Below are 19281 nucleotides of genomic sequence, written 5' to 3'. Positions count from 1 at the left end.
ACTTTGTAGTCATGTCTGTCAACCATTGAAGCCTCACGTTCACTCTCGCCAACGCTCGAGATACTCGGGTTTCCTATGGGTGGTAGCCTGCAGTGCAGGCGTTTTTCATGGGCGAGCGCTGAATAATAAATTTAGTTCGCGTATTTGAAGGAGCGTATTCTCAGCCAGTCGTCCTCTCCCTTAGGGTCACTTTTGACTCGCTCCAGCCCTCTCGCGCTTCCTCGCCCAAGATGACAGCAACGAAGGATTATTCAGCGCTCCCGCTCCAAAAATACGCCTGCATTGCAGGCTATATGGGTGGTGCCTACTTATACAGGGATATTTTTGCGCGGTTTAAAACTATGCGGAGAAAGCAGAACTTAGCAAGTGCTGTTGGTGTTTAAAAAGAAAATTGGGGGTAATCATGCATTTTTCAGAGATAATAAAGCTTCAATTTGGGGGGAAAAAATGCCATACATTGCTTTGTATTTTAGCACTTGTTAAAATTATTGATACTTGATTATCTCTAAAAAATGCATGGTTACCCCCAATTTTCTTTTGGATTCCACTAGCCCTTGCTAAGATCTGCTTTTCCTGCATAGTCATAAATTGCGCAAAAATTCCTCTGTATTAGTAGGCACCGTCCTTAAATAATTTATGGCTAAACTACTCAAGCATTTGCACACATGCAGTCAATGTCAAAATAGACTTCTCTAGGCAATGCAAACAAGGTCATGCAATAATTAAACAACCCATGTAGATGTTCTCACACCAACATGCGAATAGAAAAATTCTATGGTCTAAGAAAGAAATATAATTTTAAAAACCAGCAAATTCCGTCACCTTGGCCGGATTATAACATGAAAATTTTATCTGGCAAAACAACACAAGATTACTTGACTGGCAACACGTACAGTGAATAAGTATGAAATTATATGGTGGGAACTTTGACGAATTTAAAGTGTTAAAACTTATTCTACAGTTCCAACACTTTTTTTAAGAGCTTCTAAGAGTGAAAAGTACACAATGCAATTTTGAAATGATTGATGAGCCAACTGCGCTACACTGAAAGTACTGAATTATTGTCACACTGTTGGATTCCATCCATGGATTCAAACAATAGAACCACCTTGCAAGCATAATTAAAAATGACACAGAGGGTACATTGTACCACTCAGTGACTTTCATTTGAATGCTCGAATTTAACGAATTCAAGAGGAACTTGTACAGTATAACAAACATCTCTACAGGAAAGTGCTGCTTGTCAGTTTGAACAATTACTTTTCATTTAAAATGGACCGCACTTATTCATATACTCGACATTAGCCTCTACCTCACACGCAATGTTCGCACGAAACACAGTTTAAAACTAAATCTTAGCATGGGTGCTTTTTTCCCCTTTTCTTCTTTCGTTTATCTTTCACAGACGACAACAAATCCAAGAACTGGGTTTGCACATGTTCCTTAAAAAATTCTTGCTCTTTATCCCTCGTCTCAAAAGTCTTTGCCTTCGTGTTGACTTCTCCTTCTAAATTGAGTTGGGCGTCTTCAAATTTCTGCATCGCATCTTGAAATTCGCGATAACTCTTGCTTTTCGCAGCTTCCGCGGTCTTCAGCTTGTGTTTTCCACTCGGTTTGTCTTTTCTGAGATCTATAGCTTTCCCGTTTTCGATAAAAATTACTCCGTCCTCGATTTTAATTTCCGGTAAATTCTTCGAAAGTTTCTTTTCCTTGTCGTGCGATTCACTCTCTATGATTTTCTTCTGTCGTTCAATCAAGTTGACGCTCGCAGGTCTCGGCCGGCGTGTTGCAGTACTTTCCGTTGATGGCGAAGTTGTCTTCAACTTGGTGGGCATTAAAGGCTGTAATGGTCGACTTACAAGAGAAACTGATTGTGCTTGAACCCTTATAGAAGACAACTTAGGAATTTCAACGCGAAGGGAACCATTCACCGGTGTAGTGGGACAGCTGTGCATTCGCCTACGAAAATGCCGATGCCGAGATTTCGTTAACTCGGTTGAGTCGCCATCTTCATAGCTATGCCTTTGCGCTGATGTCTGCAAAATCTTTGTTCCCCATCTTGCAGCGGTTGACGGCTGACTCAAACAAGGAGAACTACTCCACTTTGGGGAAATAGAACCAAGTTTTCCTGGATAAATTGTGTCACTAGTTTCATCGCTAATACGCACATCCTTTAAGTCGTACTCTCTTACGATCCCATATGGAAATACGGACCGTTGTCGCCCGAAAGGTAGAGCCGAGCTAGGCCTTTTCGCAGCTGCAAGGTCGTCGTTATCAGAATTTGTGGATTGGCTAGTGGTTGGTGAAATTGCCGGGCTGTAGTGCGTTGAGTAGATGTGCCAATTCTTGGTCTTACTTGAAGAACAAGCCATTCGATTTGGTTCCTTTTTATATATCTACTGCAATTCACTTGGAATTAAAGATGAACAGAGACAGTTTGCGTCTTGTATTTCAGAAGTCTTCCTTCAAATGCAGAGTGTACGTTGCGCAGCTCAGCTTAACATTGCAAATGAAAACAATTTGTGTGCATAAGCACCAACACACTTTCGCATAAAAGTTCATGACCAACTGCGCTAACTGTTAGATATAACTCAGTCGCACTCGGGTTCCAATTGAAGAACACTTGCAAGTTCAAAGCTAGGTTGGGTTAACCACAGGGCTCTTGTAAGCCGGAAAAATATCCTGAATTGAAAATTACTAAGTTCACGCAAGGCCCGCGGTCAAACAACTTTAATCAGTTGGCAACGACAGGTGGATTTTGGTGACTTTATTTATTCATCATTACTTCACTTCATTTCGGCCCAAGTTTATAAGCTCTTCGGTCTGATTTCATTCGTATAGTAAAATAAGTTTGTTTTTCCTTTCGCCAATTATGATATCCTTTACAAAAAACACCACTTTAAACTTGAATAAAAAATTTAAATTCAGACATGGAACAAACCCTGATACAATGGGTCATTTCTGTAATCAGATACTAACAAAACTTTGTAATTTATTTAGACTTAAAACAACAATTGTCAAAAAAAACTTTGTTGTGTAATAAACCCGTCTGCTCAACGGTTTTCGTGTAATAAAGTATGTTGGCAGAAATCTCGGCGCCTTGACGCCGATAATTAACCGTTGAATGTAATGGATTTGTGCGAATGGAGATAAACGATATCAAGTACGAATTAGTGATATGGATATTTTTAGACTTCTTGTCATGGATACCGGTTAATATTTTATGGCTGAAAGTAGGCTGAAAGTAGACACTAAGAATACGCTACCAAGGAGCGATTATCTTATACTTTGTCGAATTTTATTCAAAAGCAAGAAAACTGGAAAAATTACAGTAAATCGGTCCAATAACTATTCAAACAAATGATACGCTTTAGCTTCATAAGTGAATCGACTAAACGCCGGACAGGGAGCAGATTAGATTTTTATCTGAAGCCTGAATTGGAATTAATGCGACTGAGAATTAGCTCTTGGCTTGGAAGGCATATTAAAGAAAAATTGAAACTTTTTTTTTTCACTCCTGTTTATTTCGAAAACCGAGCAGTTTAAAAAAGCGTTGTCACAAAAGATACAAAAGAAATTTTCGTTTTCATTAATTAATGCAAAATATAAGGTCAACGAAAACATAACACAAAACAAAAGTTGAGGCATAACTTTATACTGTTATTTTAAGCGAAGCCCGGAGGAAGGAGGGTGGGTGTACTATTTTAAATATAGATAATTGGATAATGCAAGTCCAGAATTTTGATTGGCTTAGCGGCAATGGGATGTCAGCCTTTATTATATATTGGGTCATTGTATAATGCAATTCCAGGGATTTGATTGGCTGCCATGAGCCATTATACCATGCCTGAGAAATAGAGACCATTAAATTGTCTTCTGGTTGTTCTTGCAAAGCGAAATTTGCAAGATCTAGCAATGTCACTTGATTGTTTTAATAATAAAACAATTATTCCACTCACCCTTGTCGGATATAAGATGATTGTGGCCAAGTCGGCGCTGCGCGCCTCGTTGGCTATCTGTCATCTCATATCCAACGCACGCTCGTGGAATAATTGTCAATTATGCTGCTGGCCAACACAATAACCACTACCCCGCCATGCTATACCATAGAACCAATAATATCAAGGATTAATTGGTGAACAAAAGTATACAGCATTTACTGGCAATGCGCTATCCCAATGGCCCTGATATTGACTTCCGCTCAGGTCCATGTCACCAACAACAGCAAAATACTGGAGAAAAGCTTGCCATTTATTTTTTTTCTTTTTTAACAACTTATTCACGTTCTCCAAAATTTCTTCGGATCTTTCTATTCATTCTACAGAATTACAGAGTTAATTGAAAAATTCACCAATCAACCATCTCAAAAACACAACACTCAAAACTAGGCTCTACTTCAAAACACATTTCGAGTTAATGTCCCTATTCAGTATCTTTGACCCCCACAAATGTTTACACAACCTCGTTCCCAGGGTGGGAAGAGGAGAGACCCTGGGCACGAGGTTGATGTTTACACCGCATGGTCTTATCGCCTCAGACCCCACTCTCCCCTCCCCCGACCCCAAAGTTTTACAATAGTATTTGTTTTTTAGAACTTGCCCATTAAAACGGATTCATTTAATTATGATAAAAAAATCTACCTATGTCACGAACACGATTTTCCGAGACCAAATTTTACTCTTTTTTCGGCTTACTTTATGAAGACATAACTTAATCTACGCCTTCCACAAACAATTTCATTTCACCTTCTGCTGTTTGTTCCCTAATATAGTAATTTAAACCATTGGTTTAAGGCTTCTAGCTAACATTACGAAAGAGACATCAAAACATGTTTTACTCCTATAGGTCGCATTTCGGCGTCAAATGAGAAGTATCGCTTGTAGTGACCTCATGAGAAAGGATGTAGTGTAACATACACTGAAGTATCCCATATTGAGGTCACTATCATGGGTTGTGATAGCGTGATGTAAGAGACATGAACGTGTCCCTTCTTGCTGAAAGGTGAAGTGATGTGACGCGATGTATAATGCAAGATACATCGAAGTCCTTCTCATTTCTGCTATAGCATGATGCCATTTGACGGGAAGTAAGCTACATCAGGATATCTGGTTCCCGCTGCAACACAAAATTACGTGACCTGATGTTCGATACTTCCAACTGTCTTTCCTTTCCGCTAAACATGAGCTAATAGGGCTGGTGTAAGACGATCTGAAGCGTCTCTCACTCCTGTTGCGCAATTTTCTGGGCTTTGATTCTTGTGAGGATTATCAAAGCTCGCTTCTTCACGTTCACGTTTTCATGGGTCGTCAGAACATCAAGCGCCTTGCTAAGTCCTGCTATCTCCAAGTCCCTACGGAAATATTCTGCAAAGAGAACAGCTCCTGATTTGCGCCTGTTCCTTGGCATCTCACAATTACGGACGGTACCTCCATTTGCTACTGCGCATACATTCTGCGCATCGCAGGAGGTGGTTATCATTCAAGTTATCATTCAAAGTTGGTTACTATGCGGGAAACGATGTTAGCAAGTGTTATTGAAATCTTAAAAGAAAATTCGGGGTAACCACGCATTTTTCAGAGATAAGCTTCAATTTGGAAAAAATGCCATGCGTAGACATGTATTTTAAAGCTTTTGAGAATTCTAGTTGCTTGATTATCTCTGAAAAATCTGAATCTTTTAAGATTCCAACAACCCTTGCTAAGATCTATTTTTCCCGTTAATAGTCATAAACTCCGCAAAAATAACTTTGTATCAGGACACGCCGTCCTTAAGTCAAACAACAGGGGGGGGGGGGGGGCTTTTCCCAAATAAAAAAGATGGGAATAACTGTTTGGAAGTTTGAAAGTAACACTTTTCTACTTGTTTTTGTCTGTATGGTATTGTAAAAGTCAGCAGGATAACTCAACCTAAGGTGGAACTTGAAGCCGCAAGAGTCAGTGACTTGCATGTGATTTCTTCTTCTAATGGCACAGATAACCAAAAATACAGGTTATGAAAGTAGAGGAAATGATCACCAGCATTGAAATCCTTTCATATTTAAACTTCACCCAACCACTACTAGAAGAAATATATCAGGACCAGTAAAGAGAATTCGTTTGTTGATATCCGGGCTTAGAGAGTTATATTCAGGTCAATGTTAGTAAAATCAGACTCTCTGTGTTGAGCGAGCGACCCCGTGGTCTTAGTGATGTGATAAGAATAAGCTGTGCTATTTCGTCCGCTTCCACTGCGGGTTCGCCTGTGGTGTATCGGTTATCACGTCTGCCGACCTTGAGTCCTCGCCGGCGAACCATATTTTACCTAATTTCCAAGTAACCCCAAATCAAATTCACTCTAAATCGCGAAAAATCAATCCTGTATACCCTCAAATATCTCCAGTTTACATAACAAAGCTCCTTCAAAACATTTCATGCTATACGCAGGATTAAAAAGGCTTACAATCCTCGACAACTTCCGTTGGGAAGGTTAGAAAACTAACCCGGTATAGCAATTTTTATTACTTACGTTTGTTTACGCCTTTGTTTGTAGTTTCCCCCACCCCCCTGTTCAATGTTGGATTCCCCACGAACAATAATGCGTAGATTCACAGTTAAAACTCAACATTGATACAGGGGGAGGAGAGGAAAGTGAAGGCAAGGTAAACTTAGCAATCTTCCAAAGAGTTTTGGCAACGATTGTAGACACGAAAAAATAGATGACACACCTTGAAGTGAAAATGATTCCAAGACAGCCATGGCGTTGTAACAGCTCTGTGGGTTTATCCCTTCAGTTTTAATCAGTTTAATCAGCGTTTGAATGAGGCCGCTGTCTCTGAACTTGGGGTAGTTATCAGCTGTGTGTAAAAACAAAACATGGCAGTCAATTTAAGAAAAATAACATCACATGATCAAGATGGATATAGAACATAGAATTTATTTTATGACTGGGACAACTATGAAGACGAGATGAATAATTGTTTTAGTATATACCACACAAGCTAAATAACTAGCGGACCAAAAAATTCCTTTTTTTTTTTTACTGTATACCGACAAATGGTGGGAAATTTTAAAATCTCGCGCTCCGCGCGGTAAGCCCGGGGGGAAGCGAATTCTTATTGTAGAAAGTTCCGTATCGCTTTCTTACGAACAAATAAAACTTTTAAAGGCGCTTGTTTAAGGTGCCATTTCTTCAATTGTTGTGTGAAATTCGTCTTGTTGTTCAGTTGAAACCATGCTGCAAAACATTAGATTTTCATTGTTTACATTGTCATTTTTGTGCTTGGCAGTTTTCGTAAACAAGGCATTGTATTTTAATTTTTTTGCCTTAGCATTTGAGGTTGGAAAGATAAAATAACTTACCATTTAATGCCGTCAAACTAAACTTTGTTACCATTTTTGTATTTTTGGTAACAGCTGGTAACAGCTGCCTCGTTTATCGAAATAATTTCCTTTTAAGTGCCGGAGGCGAAACGGGAAGCCATCTTGTTTCTCTTCGGCTGCTCGGAGGTGAATAGTACTTGGCTAATCACCTCCGAGCTAGCCAATCAGCGCGCGCGAAAGACACTATTCAAATGTGTGGTATATACTGTAGAAACTAAATGCGTAGTCGTTTAGGTTATTGTATTATTTTGTGTAGGAATGTTCTTGTCTACATCTCGTGCGTGCGGTATTTGTAGTTGCGTAATTTAGCGTTATTTATTCACATTTTTGTTCACAAGTCTTGGCAGTTTATATAGATTTTTTAGGCCGTTTTAGTGTTAGTATATCTCTTCACCGCGCGAGCAGTTTGTCAACCTACAAGTTTGTTCGTCCGCTATATGATTCAGGACAGTCAGTTTTTTCCAGTTACTTTGGTTTGCACCCAGCTCCGCAACAAATTTTTAACCGCTTCGCTTCACTTCACCGCCTCACTTCATCGCTACGCTGCTTAGCAGTTTCCTCGCCGCATCTTTTGGAGGCAGTATTCGTTTGTCGTTCTTTCAATAAAGCGTGTTATTATTAAGGAATGCTGGAGTTTCCTTTCCCGTTGTGGTCATTACATATACTAAGCAGTGATATTGCAAGGAGAAATTAGATGTTAGACAATATTGAGACTGTTATAAACATGCCAATAAACTCGAAACCTTTAACTGTTGATGACATTACTGCCAAGGCTATCAACGCTTCGTTCTGCATGACGTCATGCTCTGAGGATACCATTTCCACAATCGGTGCAAGACCCCCGAATTTTATAATTTGTTCTCCAATTTCTGTTGTGGGGAAAGAAAATAGAAAAGAAGCAAAGTGTAAGTGAACAGACGTGACAATGTATTTCTTCAGTTTAGCTAAGCATTGGAAAACAAGCAACCAGTGCTAAGCTTACGAAAACATGTAACTGGCAACAAGAGTAGGAATCATGATATCGAAAACAGGCAACTGGTACCAAGTGTGTGAAAACAAGGAACCTTTGCCAAGCCTTGGCAAGGATTAGAAAACATGCAACTGGCACCAGGTGCATTGTGGAGACCTTCAGATTTGTGCGACTTTTCAAATTTAGTTTTCTTGGTTTAGATAACCACTTGTCACGCCAATCTTGCTTCTGGAGTCTCCTTATCTGCTGGTAAACAACGAGAAGGAGCGAGAGTTCTGGGGATGTGACTGATTTGAAATTTGAAAGTCGTACTCGTACTCTGATGTGAAGGTCCCTAATGATTAATAAGTCAAAACGGAATGTCAAAATTGAAGACACGTCACATTGTTTGTCAAAATTGATCGCTAGGCTTCATTACTTAACCACATTCAACCAGCATCTGTCAGTTTCAGTTAGAGGCTACTATCGAAAGCCGGTTAAGTTGTTGTCCTTGTCTTGTTTTGTTTTGGTCCTTTTAGCATTCTGTTTTTCATTAGCCCACGTGAGTTTACACAACATTGAATGCCATGTTATTCCTGAGACACGGTAACAGGCCAGTTGCTGTTTGCCGTTTGCCACAAAACTTGACGCTTATATATCTAAATTCTCTCACGATAAAGTCACTAAAAAGTAAAAAGTTAAAAAAAAGGAACTAAATTAAAAAGCAAATGTCAACTGAGATTAATTTAGATAGTGGTTGTTCTGTTTTTCGTGTTTTCAATTAATTGGCGTTAACCTGTAATAAACAATAAATAGTAGTTAAAGCTTCCCGTTTGGTGCAGAGTACAGTGATCTATTGATAAGGGGTTAGTTTCTACAAATCTGACTGTGGTGCTGCGTCGGTGGGGAGTAGAAATGTTTGGTTTATCAACAGAGTTGACAACTAAAGGCAAATTGGCCACCGTAAAGAGATTCGAGTGCTGACGTTTCAAGCGTCAGCTCTTTGTCAGTGAAGCCCCTCTGACAAAGAGCTAACGCTCAAAACGTCAGCACTCGAATCTCTTTACGGTGGCCAATTTACCAAACATTAGTGATCTATAGATTGAGTTCACCTGCTTCCTTGGCCTGCTTAGCAATCAATGCTAACATTCTGCAAGCTTCCCATTTAACACCCTCATGGCCGCTGGACTCACAACAACGAACTAAAGTCTTAATATGTTCGTTACTTCCCGTGATCTTATTGGCCACATCAGCTGTAACACAACAGAACAGAACACAGTCTGTGCAAAGGAAGAGTCACTACACTGAATGAATTTTCACAAGAAACTAGATGTTCCCACAACTTTTTTTCGCAAAATTTACGCCACCAACAAATAAGCACCAATAATTGTAAAAAGCTTACAACAATGCAATGTTTTCCGAGATTCAAGATTATCTTTTTGGAGTCCAATGGCCCTGGCTAAGATTTACTTTTCCTGCACAATCATAAACCGCGTAAAGATACCTTCTTCGTCCATCCTGCGATGGGAAGAACGCATGCGCACTAAAAAAGGGCGGCGCTAGCCCAACACTCATAAAAAAGTAAACTTTACAATAACTGTCAAAATTCCTGTGCGCTAATTGGCTCGTAGCTATTGTCTATAAGAGTACAGACAATACAAATGACGACAGATGTAACGGGTGCGCTTTCTCAACAGAGAATAAAGCAAATTCCGATTGTACTTTTTCCGCGTTGGCAGTGAAACCACTGGCCTTAAGTTTTGAACACTACATGACGTCATTTTATCGTCTATAAGAGTATAGACCATAGAAAATTGCCGTCGATTTGTTAACAATACTAAGAGAAAATTGACTGGACTTGGCTGGTGGTCAAACAGTGGAAATCTTGTGCCAACCTAAGTGCAAATATGAGGATTATCAAGTAGGACTCTGGTAACCCTCTAATCACAGCGACTCAGTATCATATTATCCGTATTATGTTCCAAGCATATTCCAGTAGTCATTCCAATTGTAACAATAATATTCTCATTACAGCACAGAAGACAAAAAAAAGCACTTCAACTAAATTGAAGAGCACACACATACACACCTTGACCCATCAAGAGCATGCGCAACGTGCCCAGGACTTTAAACTGGACAAAAGGAGATTGGATAGAGAGTAGCGGAAGAATGACATCCAAACAGCCACTTTCCACAAGTTTTGACTTGTTCACAGCTACAACAATAAAACAACCTCATGAGTGGGGGTCCCACACCTTATATAAAAAAAAAAAAGAATATAAAGGCTGAAATGGTAGATTGAAAAATTGAAAGGCTGAGAGCATAACCGACCTAAATGACTTTTCAGATCGCTTTTTGTTGTTTTAGCTCAGGTTCACAGGAGTTTCACATGTGGCCTTGAATTCCTTGAAGGAAACGCTGCTCCAATGTTTCACGATCCACTGCTTTGTGCTTCATTTTGTGATAAAAACAGAAATCTTGCCCATGATCAAAGGTTTTTATTGCAAACAAAGCGCAAAGCAGCAGATAAAACATCAGAGATAACTTTCCTGAAGGAATTCAAGGCCTCATGCAAAACATGCAGTAAATCTGAGCTGAAACAACAAAAAGCGATCTGAATTGCACTTACAGCTGTAGGTTGGTTAATATGCTCTTAGCCCTTTAATTGCTTTAATCCTAAAACATTTCCAGTTTGAACAAAGTACTTGGAGCTTCCACCTTTTCACTTTGGGCCCCCACATACACCATTGTAATTTAACCTCACACTGAAATAAAAAATCCTTATTCCCAGATATGTAATGAATCTCCAGGTACACCCATTCAAATCTCCTGAATAAAAGTAACTTTTAATCTTTTCTCTACAGTCAAGTAAGATTTAAACCCAATTTTCCCAAAATCCACAAAAATTTAGGGTCCTGTGTGTCCTGTGGAGGTAGTTTATTTACTTATTTATAATTTATTTATTTATTTATTTATTTATTTATTTATTTATTTATTTATTTATTTATTTATTTATTTATTTATTTATTTATTTATTTTATTATTTTTTTTGTGAGATGAGGAGTTAAATTGGGCAATTTCTTTTTTGGCTTGTAGGTCGACTTGGGCCATTGTTTGGGGGGAGGGAGTGGCTTAGTGGCTTAATAGTGTTATTTTTTTTTTGGGGGGGGGGGGGGTGGGGTGATTACACCACAAGTAGAAATCTTATCTTCCAGATTTTAGATCTCCAGAGAGATGGGATCTCTGCTTGTTACTTACTCAATAAGGAAACTGTTTACACCTACAATTTCATTTGCAGTAAGGACGTGCATAAACAGTTATGTCTCAAGGTACTCACCTGGCATGGAAAGATTCTTCAGTGCACTAAAAATAGCTTGTTGATGTCTACCAGGGTTCTGAAAAAGCAAACCACAGTGACTTTAAGTTTTGATTAAACAACTGGCACCAGTTGCTCAAAGAACAGATAACTTTATCCAGTGGATAAAAACACTAATCACTGGATAAAATAACACAAACTCCATATTTTCTAAGTCCTTCCACCTGTTGAGGGACTGTATGCAAACCAACATATTTTTTTCTTTTCTAGATTTAGAGCAGTCTGAATCCATGGTGTTACCTCACTTCTTGATGTTCGAGCCAACAAATCCAGCAACTGTTTATGGGCTCCAAGTTCAACAAGTTTGATGCAGTTTTCATCTGTGGACATAAAATGGCTTGAATTTCAAAGGATTGAACTGAATTCTTTTATGTTATCATGTACATGAGTCTAAAATGTCAGTTAAGCCCCTCCCCTTCTCTGATAAAACTCCCTCCCTGATAATTCACTGAATTCACTACAAAAGGGTCTCCTCTAAATTATACATAGTCATATACCCACTGTCAAATCAAGCTCTACCTCTGAGAGCTTCAGATTATCAGGACTGCCTTGTCAATTGGTCATATTCCAGAAGAAGTGCAAGCAGAAGAATCAGCCAATCACATAGCTCATTCCCAATCCCTTTACACAAGATTTAGAATGGAAAACGTGGTGGCCTTCTGCCATTTTGAACGAAAGCAAGGCTTCTATTTCTGCTTCTGCTGCATTGATTTCATACTTGGTCAGGAAGGTTCTTCTGATTCCGACTCCAATTCCGCTTCTGTCACTTCTGTTGCTAACGTGAACCAGGCCTTAAGAGCAACGGTCTGTCCTCTTGAGATGAAAATGACTAAAAGGGAGACTTTCCTTAGTTTTGTACCAACTACTTGCCTTGTAAGTGAGTAACAACTTTTTTTAAAGAGGGTAACACATAACAGAATTTCTGATAATCTAGTGGCTCTCTTGTGAAATCAGCCTCTCCGAACCTAAACAATATCCCTATGATGTTACCGTGATAATAACTGTACTTGATACACACCTGATCTGCCAAAATTTCCAAGAGCCAAACAACCAGAAATCTCAAGATGTTGGTCCCCAGAGGACAGCCATGAAATACAAGCCTTTAAGACAGAACCATTGCCATCATTGAACAGCACCTTCATACTTTCATCTGCAGTTTTAAAAGAAGATTTGACAGCAAGCAATGTTTGATTGCTTATCTAACATCACAGTGTTGAATGAGAGTGTAATTTTCACTTTATTTTTTCAGATGCCTTTGAAATCATGGCTTGAAAATAAGCCCATCTTACAAACCATGCGTTCCACTCTCCATTTAATTAAAATTTAATCACACCACAATTTTGTTGATGAGATTGCAACTTATGAATAAATTTCATCTCAGAGTCATCTCCAAGCATTTTCAAATATTGCAAAATTAGGGTAGGGACTAAGACTATTTAATTACCTCACTCACACCGAAAAATAGAAGGTTAACAAAATCAGGGCAGCATACATTGGTACAAAAATTCGGCCACTTATTAAGCTTTTATGGCTTTCTTGTTATGTTTATGAAAATTAGCTTTCATTCATATACAAACAAAACTAATTTTCATATGAAAAGCTTTGCAATTAGCCTCGCTTTCATTATAAGGTTTACAGCAACTCAGAAAATGGCCTAGTGATACATCAATATATGAGATAAATAACGAAACAAATAATTAAAGCACTGGACAAAGCAATCCCAACCTTCTGTAAGAAGCATAACAATCATGTCAGCTGAAGACTGTAGTCTTTGTTTTACATGTTCATCGCTTTGCTCAGGCATTAGTGAGGAAATAATGTTTACCAGATGTTCACCATATCCCTGCTGGACAAGTGCCTTCTTTACATTATCTGAAAGCATAATGAAAATAGAAACTTTGAAAAGTGTTAAACAAGTTCACACCTCAAATGATGTATGCTGTAGTGGTGACATTTGAATGTCCACAAAAAGTTTCTCAACAGGTTTGTCTAAAATCATAATTTTCAGTATCCGTTCACGTACAACTTGCTTGTTCTATATGTTCGTTTAGTCTGGAGAATCAAAGTTGTCTTTAATAGAAGTCTCCTCTAAGTCATGTATTCAGGGAAATGTGATCCGAAAAACTCACTTACCATCCAGAATAAGAGATGTTATGATCTCAAACACTAAGTCAATCAATTCTTCATCTTCTGATTCTTGCATCACCATCTTTAAAATGGCTGGGCCTTCACTCTCCAAAAAACTTGCTTTTCCCTTATCTGTGAACAAAAGCAATGCAGATAGGTTAAGGTAAGTAAGTGGTGGGAGGTTGGTATGTGGATAGGTGATAGGTAGGTAAATATTGATTTAAGTAGGTGGGTAGATAGGTAGGTAGGTAGGTAGGTAGGTAGCTAGGTGGGTAGGTAGGTAGGTAGGTAGGTAGGTAGATAGCTAGCTAGGTGAGTAGGTAGGTAGGTAGGTAGATATGTAGGTACGTACGTACGTAGGTGGAGACGGAATGAGGGAGGTAGGTAGGTAAGGCAGATAGGTGGGGGATGTTTGTTGCATCATTTACTCATAAAGCAATGAGTTCATTACAGGTGCAAAGCTCAATGTAACACGTGGCGGAAAACCTAAAGAGAGTCCTGATCAAGCAGTGATAATGTAAGGAGATGCCAGGCACTATTGGAGCTTCAAAGGCACCAAGACTTTATCAAGTTATCTCACCTGAGGATACCAGCACAGATAATGCAGATAAAGCCATTTGGCAGAGACAGGGATTACTGTGGACACTTTGTTTTACAAAGCCAAACAAGAACGATACTGCTCCAAAAGAAACTGCCTCGTCAGCTAAAGCCTCTATAAAAACAAGGGAAAGAACCAGGGGTCAATATTGTATTTCTTTACTCTAATTCTTTTGGTGATCTTCTTTTATATGGGGTCTTGGATTCTTTTGCATTTCATCCATTGGCTTACATGTGCCCCCCCCCCCCCCTTTTTTTTTTGCATAAGTATGTCATAAATACATTGTAATAAAACACAGTGGAACCACCCATAAGTGGACTCTGCTGGGATGTGTCTTAGTGTCTGCTTTAAACTGTAATAAATAAATCCTAATTTGGCATATGGATCCATTATCACCTAAGGATTCTTGATTTGTAGGGTCTGCTATCATAATTACATTGTATTCTTGAACAAAGTAAAACAGAATTAAACTGGTTAGTTAAAGTTCAAATAAAAAAAACTGAAACCGCAGCCAGGGGGATAATTTCAAAATTTTCATTAACCTTCAGTCCCTACCATCATCACTTGCAACATTAAGCATGGAACCACAAGCAGCCAGCTCAACTCTGTTGTCACTTTTTTCATCAAAGCTTTTTTCTAGCACTCCTAGCTTCTTCACAATCTTTTCAGCTCCTTTGTTTTCCAACAGGACTGCCTTTGCTTGCTCTGCAACAGCAAAATGTTAAAAGATTTTGTATGCATAAATCAAGTAACTTGGTAAATGTGTATGGTGCTAGTAAGTACTCCAGAAGCAATGACTTTAGGGCCACTGATTACAAATCCAACAAGTGGACCTGACTGCAACCTTCAGATATTTAGAATACCTGATGTAAAACAGCAGTAAAATAAGGATTATACCGGTATATAATAAATGGGGTGATATCAGAGGTAACATACCTACATGTAAGATCTGTGATGACAAGCCATAAGATATCATGGGATTTGAGATTGGCAGACTTTTAACAGATCACACCCATAGATTGGGCTCTTCAATCAAGTTTTTTTTTGTTTTTTTTTTTGCAGGATCATGGGGTTAAAAAAAAAAAACCTTTTTAAGAACGGGAATCAGAATTTTTGCAAAAGAAGGGTCAGAAATGGAAAACTGTGCATTCTCACCACTCACAACCACTAAAGGTGGTGGTCCAGGCGAAGATCTCTAGAGGGAAAATGTGACTGTCTTCCAATGTTGTGAGAGCCGAAGGTGCAAGATTCTAGGGAGGTCTGGAGGCATGCTTCCCCTTCAAAGTGTCATCCCTAGGTATTCAAGTCATCCAGACAGGCATTTTCCATACTATGGTAGAGCAGTGAAACGCCTAGTCACCACATGGTGGGTATCCTGTGATGGAGTGAAATCCAATCCAGGAGGAAGTACTGATAGAAATAGTCACTTTATGCTGGGTATCCTGTGATGGACTAGCATCCCATCGGGGAGGAGTAGTACTACTCCTACACATTCCATACCGGGTATCCTGTGATGGACTAGCATCCCATCCAGGGGAGAAAGGGAAACACTCCAAGACACTTCATATTGGGTATCCTGTGATGGGCTAGCAATACTCCAAGATGCATCATCATTTAATAGCAACCTAGGCCCAAAGTGCACTTTTACCTTACCGTAACCTACTATACCTTACCTGTTAAGCAGACAAAAAATTCATTTTTTTCCATTTCTTAACCATCAAAATTAACACAACATTAATTTATATCTGCCATCTATAATAAATTTTTATTATTAAAGTCCAATTCTGTGTGTACCTACCATTGTCATAACTGATATTTCCAATGGCCCTCAAAGCTTGTAAAACAACATTTGGGTCCTCACTTTCAAGGTGTGATAAGATAGTAGAAATAAGCCCTGCCTTTACACATGGAACTCTGGTCTCCTCTACAACAAAAACAACACAAAGCACATGAGTGCTTCAAAACAATTTCCAACTTTGATGTTTCTTGACAATAACAAAGTTTTTCTGGCTGATGTTTAACAACTTTGATAAATGTTTATCAGCCAAACAAAGTGTAATTTTACCTTATAAATAAAACTGCCCATAAACAAAGTGCTAGGAAATTTTTCTCTCTAGCTTGGTTCTCAAAAAAACAAACATGTCTTTGAAATATAATCATTTCATGCTTAGTGAGGAGTTTAAGATAACTGCTATTGCATTGTTTTAATAAATATCCATACTCCTTCTAATAGAGGTTTTTTTTAATAATTTGCCAGTCACCTTGTCTAAATCTGAATAATTTAAGGACGGTACCTCCTTTGTTCTGTGCATCTCAGGATGCTCTGAGAAACTTTTATTATGCGGGATGCCCTGAGGGAGCATACCGTGTCTAAAAACGGGTCGATTTCTTTTCTTCGTCGTAGCCACAAATCTGTACATTAATTTATTCATTAAACTCTCCCCTCTCCTACTCGGGATATGTTGTTTTGATTGTCTTCAACAAAAGCAAGCCAATCAAAATCCATTCTTGTCGCTTATATCGCGAGGAAGGGGACCCACTCACCCTTACCTGTGTGACGTCAAAGCATCATTTGATTTATTCATTAATCTCGGATAAAATTTGTGGCACCATATTGTTAACATGTTGTGGAACCAAGTGTGCCGTTTTCAAACGGAAATTTCACCATTTTGAAACGGTAAATCGAAAGAATAACCTCTAAGAAGCACTCGACATTTAAAACGGTGGAAATTGGACAGTTCCTGGCGAAAGAATCGTGCTTTGTTTGACAGTCTTACACCACAATGCGAGATTGAAAGGAGGTCATTGAGAAGCTTATGTTATCGTAATGGAATTTCCTAAATTTCCGGTAAAACCCCTCAGTGGTGTAACACAAGGGAAACAACGTAACGCGATCTTCATGACTCAAACTATTCCATTAGCAAGGATAGTTTTATAATTCTGCGAAGCATACAGTTGGAATAAATGAATCAGCCACAGCATGACACGTAACTGCCAGTAAAGGCATCTTGTTTTAAATATTAAGCTTCAAATTATAATGGAAAAAAATTCTACACATTGTCTTGTATTTTAAAGCTTTTAAAATTGTTGTTATGAAACTAGTAATAATCAAAGATTAGGAAGTGCATACGATGATCTCAATCTCAGGCTTTCTCTCCTTTGCCCAGTTGGTGAGGAGGTCCTCTGCCCCTGCAAAATCTGTGGGGATGCTAGACACGCATCCCAAGAGCCATTCATTCATTCATTTATTCATTATCGATTGATTGCCCTATACAATCTCAACTCCAAACGCAATTAGGAGTGCGTTCTCTCTATGTTGAACGCAGTTATCTCTAGAAAAATGTATCATTAATATTTTGGTTACCCCCAATTTTCCTTTTGGATCTCAATATCCCTTACTAAGACCTGCTTTTCCCACATACAGTCAACTCCCTTTATTGCGCACACCCTCAGGACCATGAGTTTGTGTCCTTAAAAGCAAGAGTCCGTAATAGCAGGAATTTATTTCAGTCAAATGTCTGTAATTTAGTAAAGCTGGGGATTTAGCTGCTGGGAGGCGAGAGTTGACTGTATTCATAGACTAGGGACAATACATATGTATTAGGAGGTACTATCCTTGACATTCTAGCTCCAAGTCTAAGTTAATGCTCTCACCTGATTTTGCAATCTCTGCAATCAGCATTAAAATCTTGGCTTTGCTTTCTGGTGTTTCTAGTTCCATTAATACCAGGACCGTCTCAAGAATGCTTTGAATTGTTAATTCATCAAATTGTTCTGAAAAGTTCAAATCAAATGATACTCTTACGTTTTCACTCAGTGGCTCCAATGTTATATTTATTCAGTGTTATAGTGGTATTTTGGAAAAAGATTGTTTGAACATGAAGAAAATTAACCTTTAAAGTGTATATGACAGAATTTTTTTTCTTTGATTGATTAAATCTTCATGTTGTTCTCGTAAGAAAATAAAAAAAATCCTTGTCAATTTTTCTTCTACATGTATGAGGGGTATAGAAGTGTCAAATTTCACTTCTGGTTGGGTACAATACCATGCAAAATGGGAGACAGGGGCAATTCTTTATGGGATATTATTCTCTCACTGATATATCTTTATAACAAAGTTGATATTTGAGAGGGCTGAGGGAGGCTGTCCCCAGAGACTCAACCCCTTCCCCTTGAGTAACCCCTGCCCCCATCCCTCATCCCCCACCTCAAAAGATCCTTTTCCAATATTAATGCCCAATAACAAGCAAAGTTTTAGTTGAACATTTTGCATAATCATTTCTGAAAAGCTGTGAATATTGACAGCATGAAAGGGAAGTTTCAGTCTTTAATACAAAAAAGCTTTTATCTGAATGAGAACACACAAGGATTTCACCCACAAGCGCTAGGAAGTTGAATTTTCACACTGTTTTGAAATTCTTCCAACATTTACTACTAAACACCGTTATATTATCGTTTAAAATGTTCGAGAAAGGACGAAAATTCTTACGAACAGGAAATAACCTCACCTTCTTTAGATTGAAGAGTAGAAATGATTGTATCAGCCGCTCCCAAGTCGAGCTCCTTCGTCTGCTCGGCATCGATCCTTAGCTTCTCGAATAATTCACACAATTCCTTCATAGTGCAGCCTATTTTGTAGCGCAGTGTTTACATATCGATGATAAAATCTAAGCAGAGTAAAGTACTTATTTGCTACAGCACAGTCAGCAAAAGCCAACAAACCGGTGGGTGTTTACAGGACAGAAGAAGTAAGGTTACATAAAGACTTGAGCCTGCAATCAAACAACGAGCATTTCGTGACTTCTTTTGCGTGATGCGTTACGTGACGCAAGCCGACGCGAAACAATTAACAAAGTGCTTTCCTGATCCTGCG

General features: G+C 38.7%; 2 protein-coding genes across 2 annotated transcripts; both read right to left on the bottom strand.

Annotated features, from left to right (window-relative positions):
* Positions 1-298: 298 nt before the first annotated feature.
* LOC146481974 (uncharacterized) lies at positions 299-4070 on the bottom strand. Its single transcript, XM_085108115.1, has one exon. The coding sequence runs from the start codon at positions 2370-2372 to the stop codon at positions 1356-1358; it is 1017 nt and encodes a 338-aa protein (XP_084964241.1). The 5' UTR covers positions 2373-4070; the 3' UTR covers positions 299-1355.
* A 160-nt stretch (positions 4071-4230) lies between these two features.
* LOC146481973 (rap1 GTPase-GDP dissociation stimulator 1-like) lies at positions 4231-19237 on the bottom strand. The gene is made up of 15 exons (XM_085108095.1): positions 18917-19237; positions 18063-18182; positions 16207-16332; positions 14964-15113; positions 14391-14522; positions 13817-13942; positions 13409-13555; positions 12702-12833; positions 11924-12003; positions 11645-11702; positions 10397-10522; positions 9420-9560; positions 8102-8227; positions 6704-6832; positions 4231-5363 (listed from the first exon to the last, which is right to left on the bottom strand). The coding sequence occupies exons 1-15, from the start codon at positions 19026-19028 to the stop codon at positions 5221-5223; spliced, it is 1848 nt and encodes a 615-aa protein (XP_084964221.1). The 5' UTR covers positions 19029-19237; the 3' UTR covers positions 4231-5220.
* Positions 19238-19281: the final 44 nt, after the last annotated feature.

This window comes from Pavona decussata, unplaced genomic scaffold (assembly GCF_977016875.1).
Source record: "Pavona decussata unplaced genomic scaffold, jaPavDecu1.1 SCAFFOLD_48, whole genome shotgun sequence".
Taxonomy (NCBI): domain Eukaryota; kingdom Metazoa; phylum Cnidaria; class Anthozoa; order Scleractinia; family Agariciidae; genus Pavona; species Pavona decussata.
The sequence above is the reverse complement of the archived record's forward strand: the minus strand, read 5'-3'. Positions and strand labels throughout refer to the sequence as shown.

Bases quoted from the DNA above. Each gene is read 5' to 3' on its own strand.
- LOC146481974 (XM_085108115.1), bottom strand. From the start codon at position 2,372: ATGGCTTGTTCTTCAAGTAAGACCAAGAATTGGCACATCTACTCAACG.
- LOC146481973 (XM_085108095.1), bottom strand. From the start codon at position 19,028: ATGAAGGAATTGTGTGAATTATTCGAGAAGCTAAGGATCGATGCCGAG. The intron at 10,523-11,644 runs GTGAGTACCTTG...TTATTGTTGTAG, and splicing joins GAAGAATCTTTCCATGCCAG to CTGTGAACAAGTCAAAACTT. The intron at 9,561-10,396 runs GTGTGTATGTGT...GTTGTGTTACAG, and splicing joins CATGCTCTTGATGGGTCAAG to CTGATGTGGCCAATAAGATC.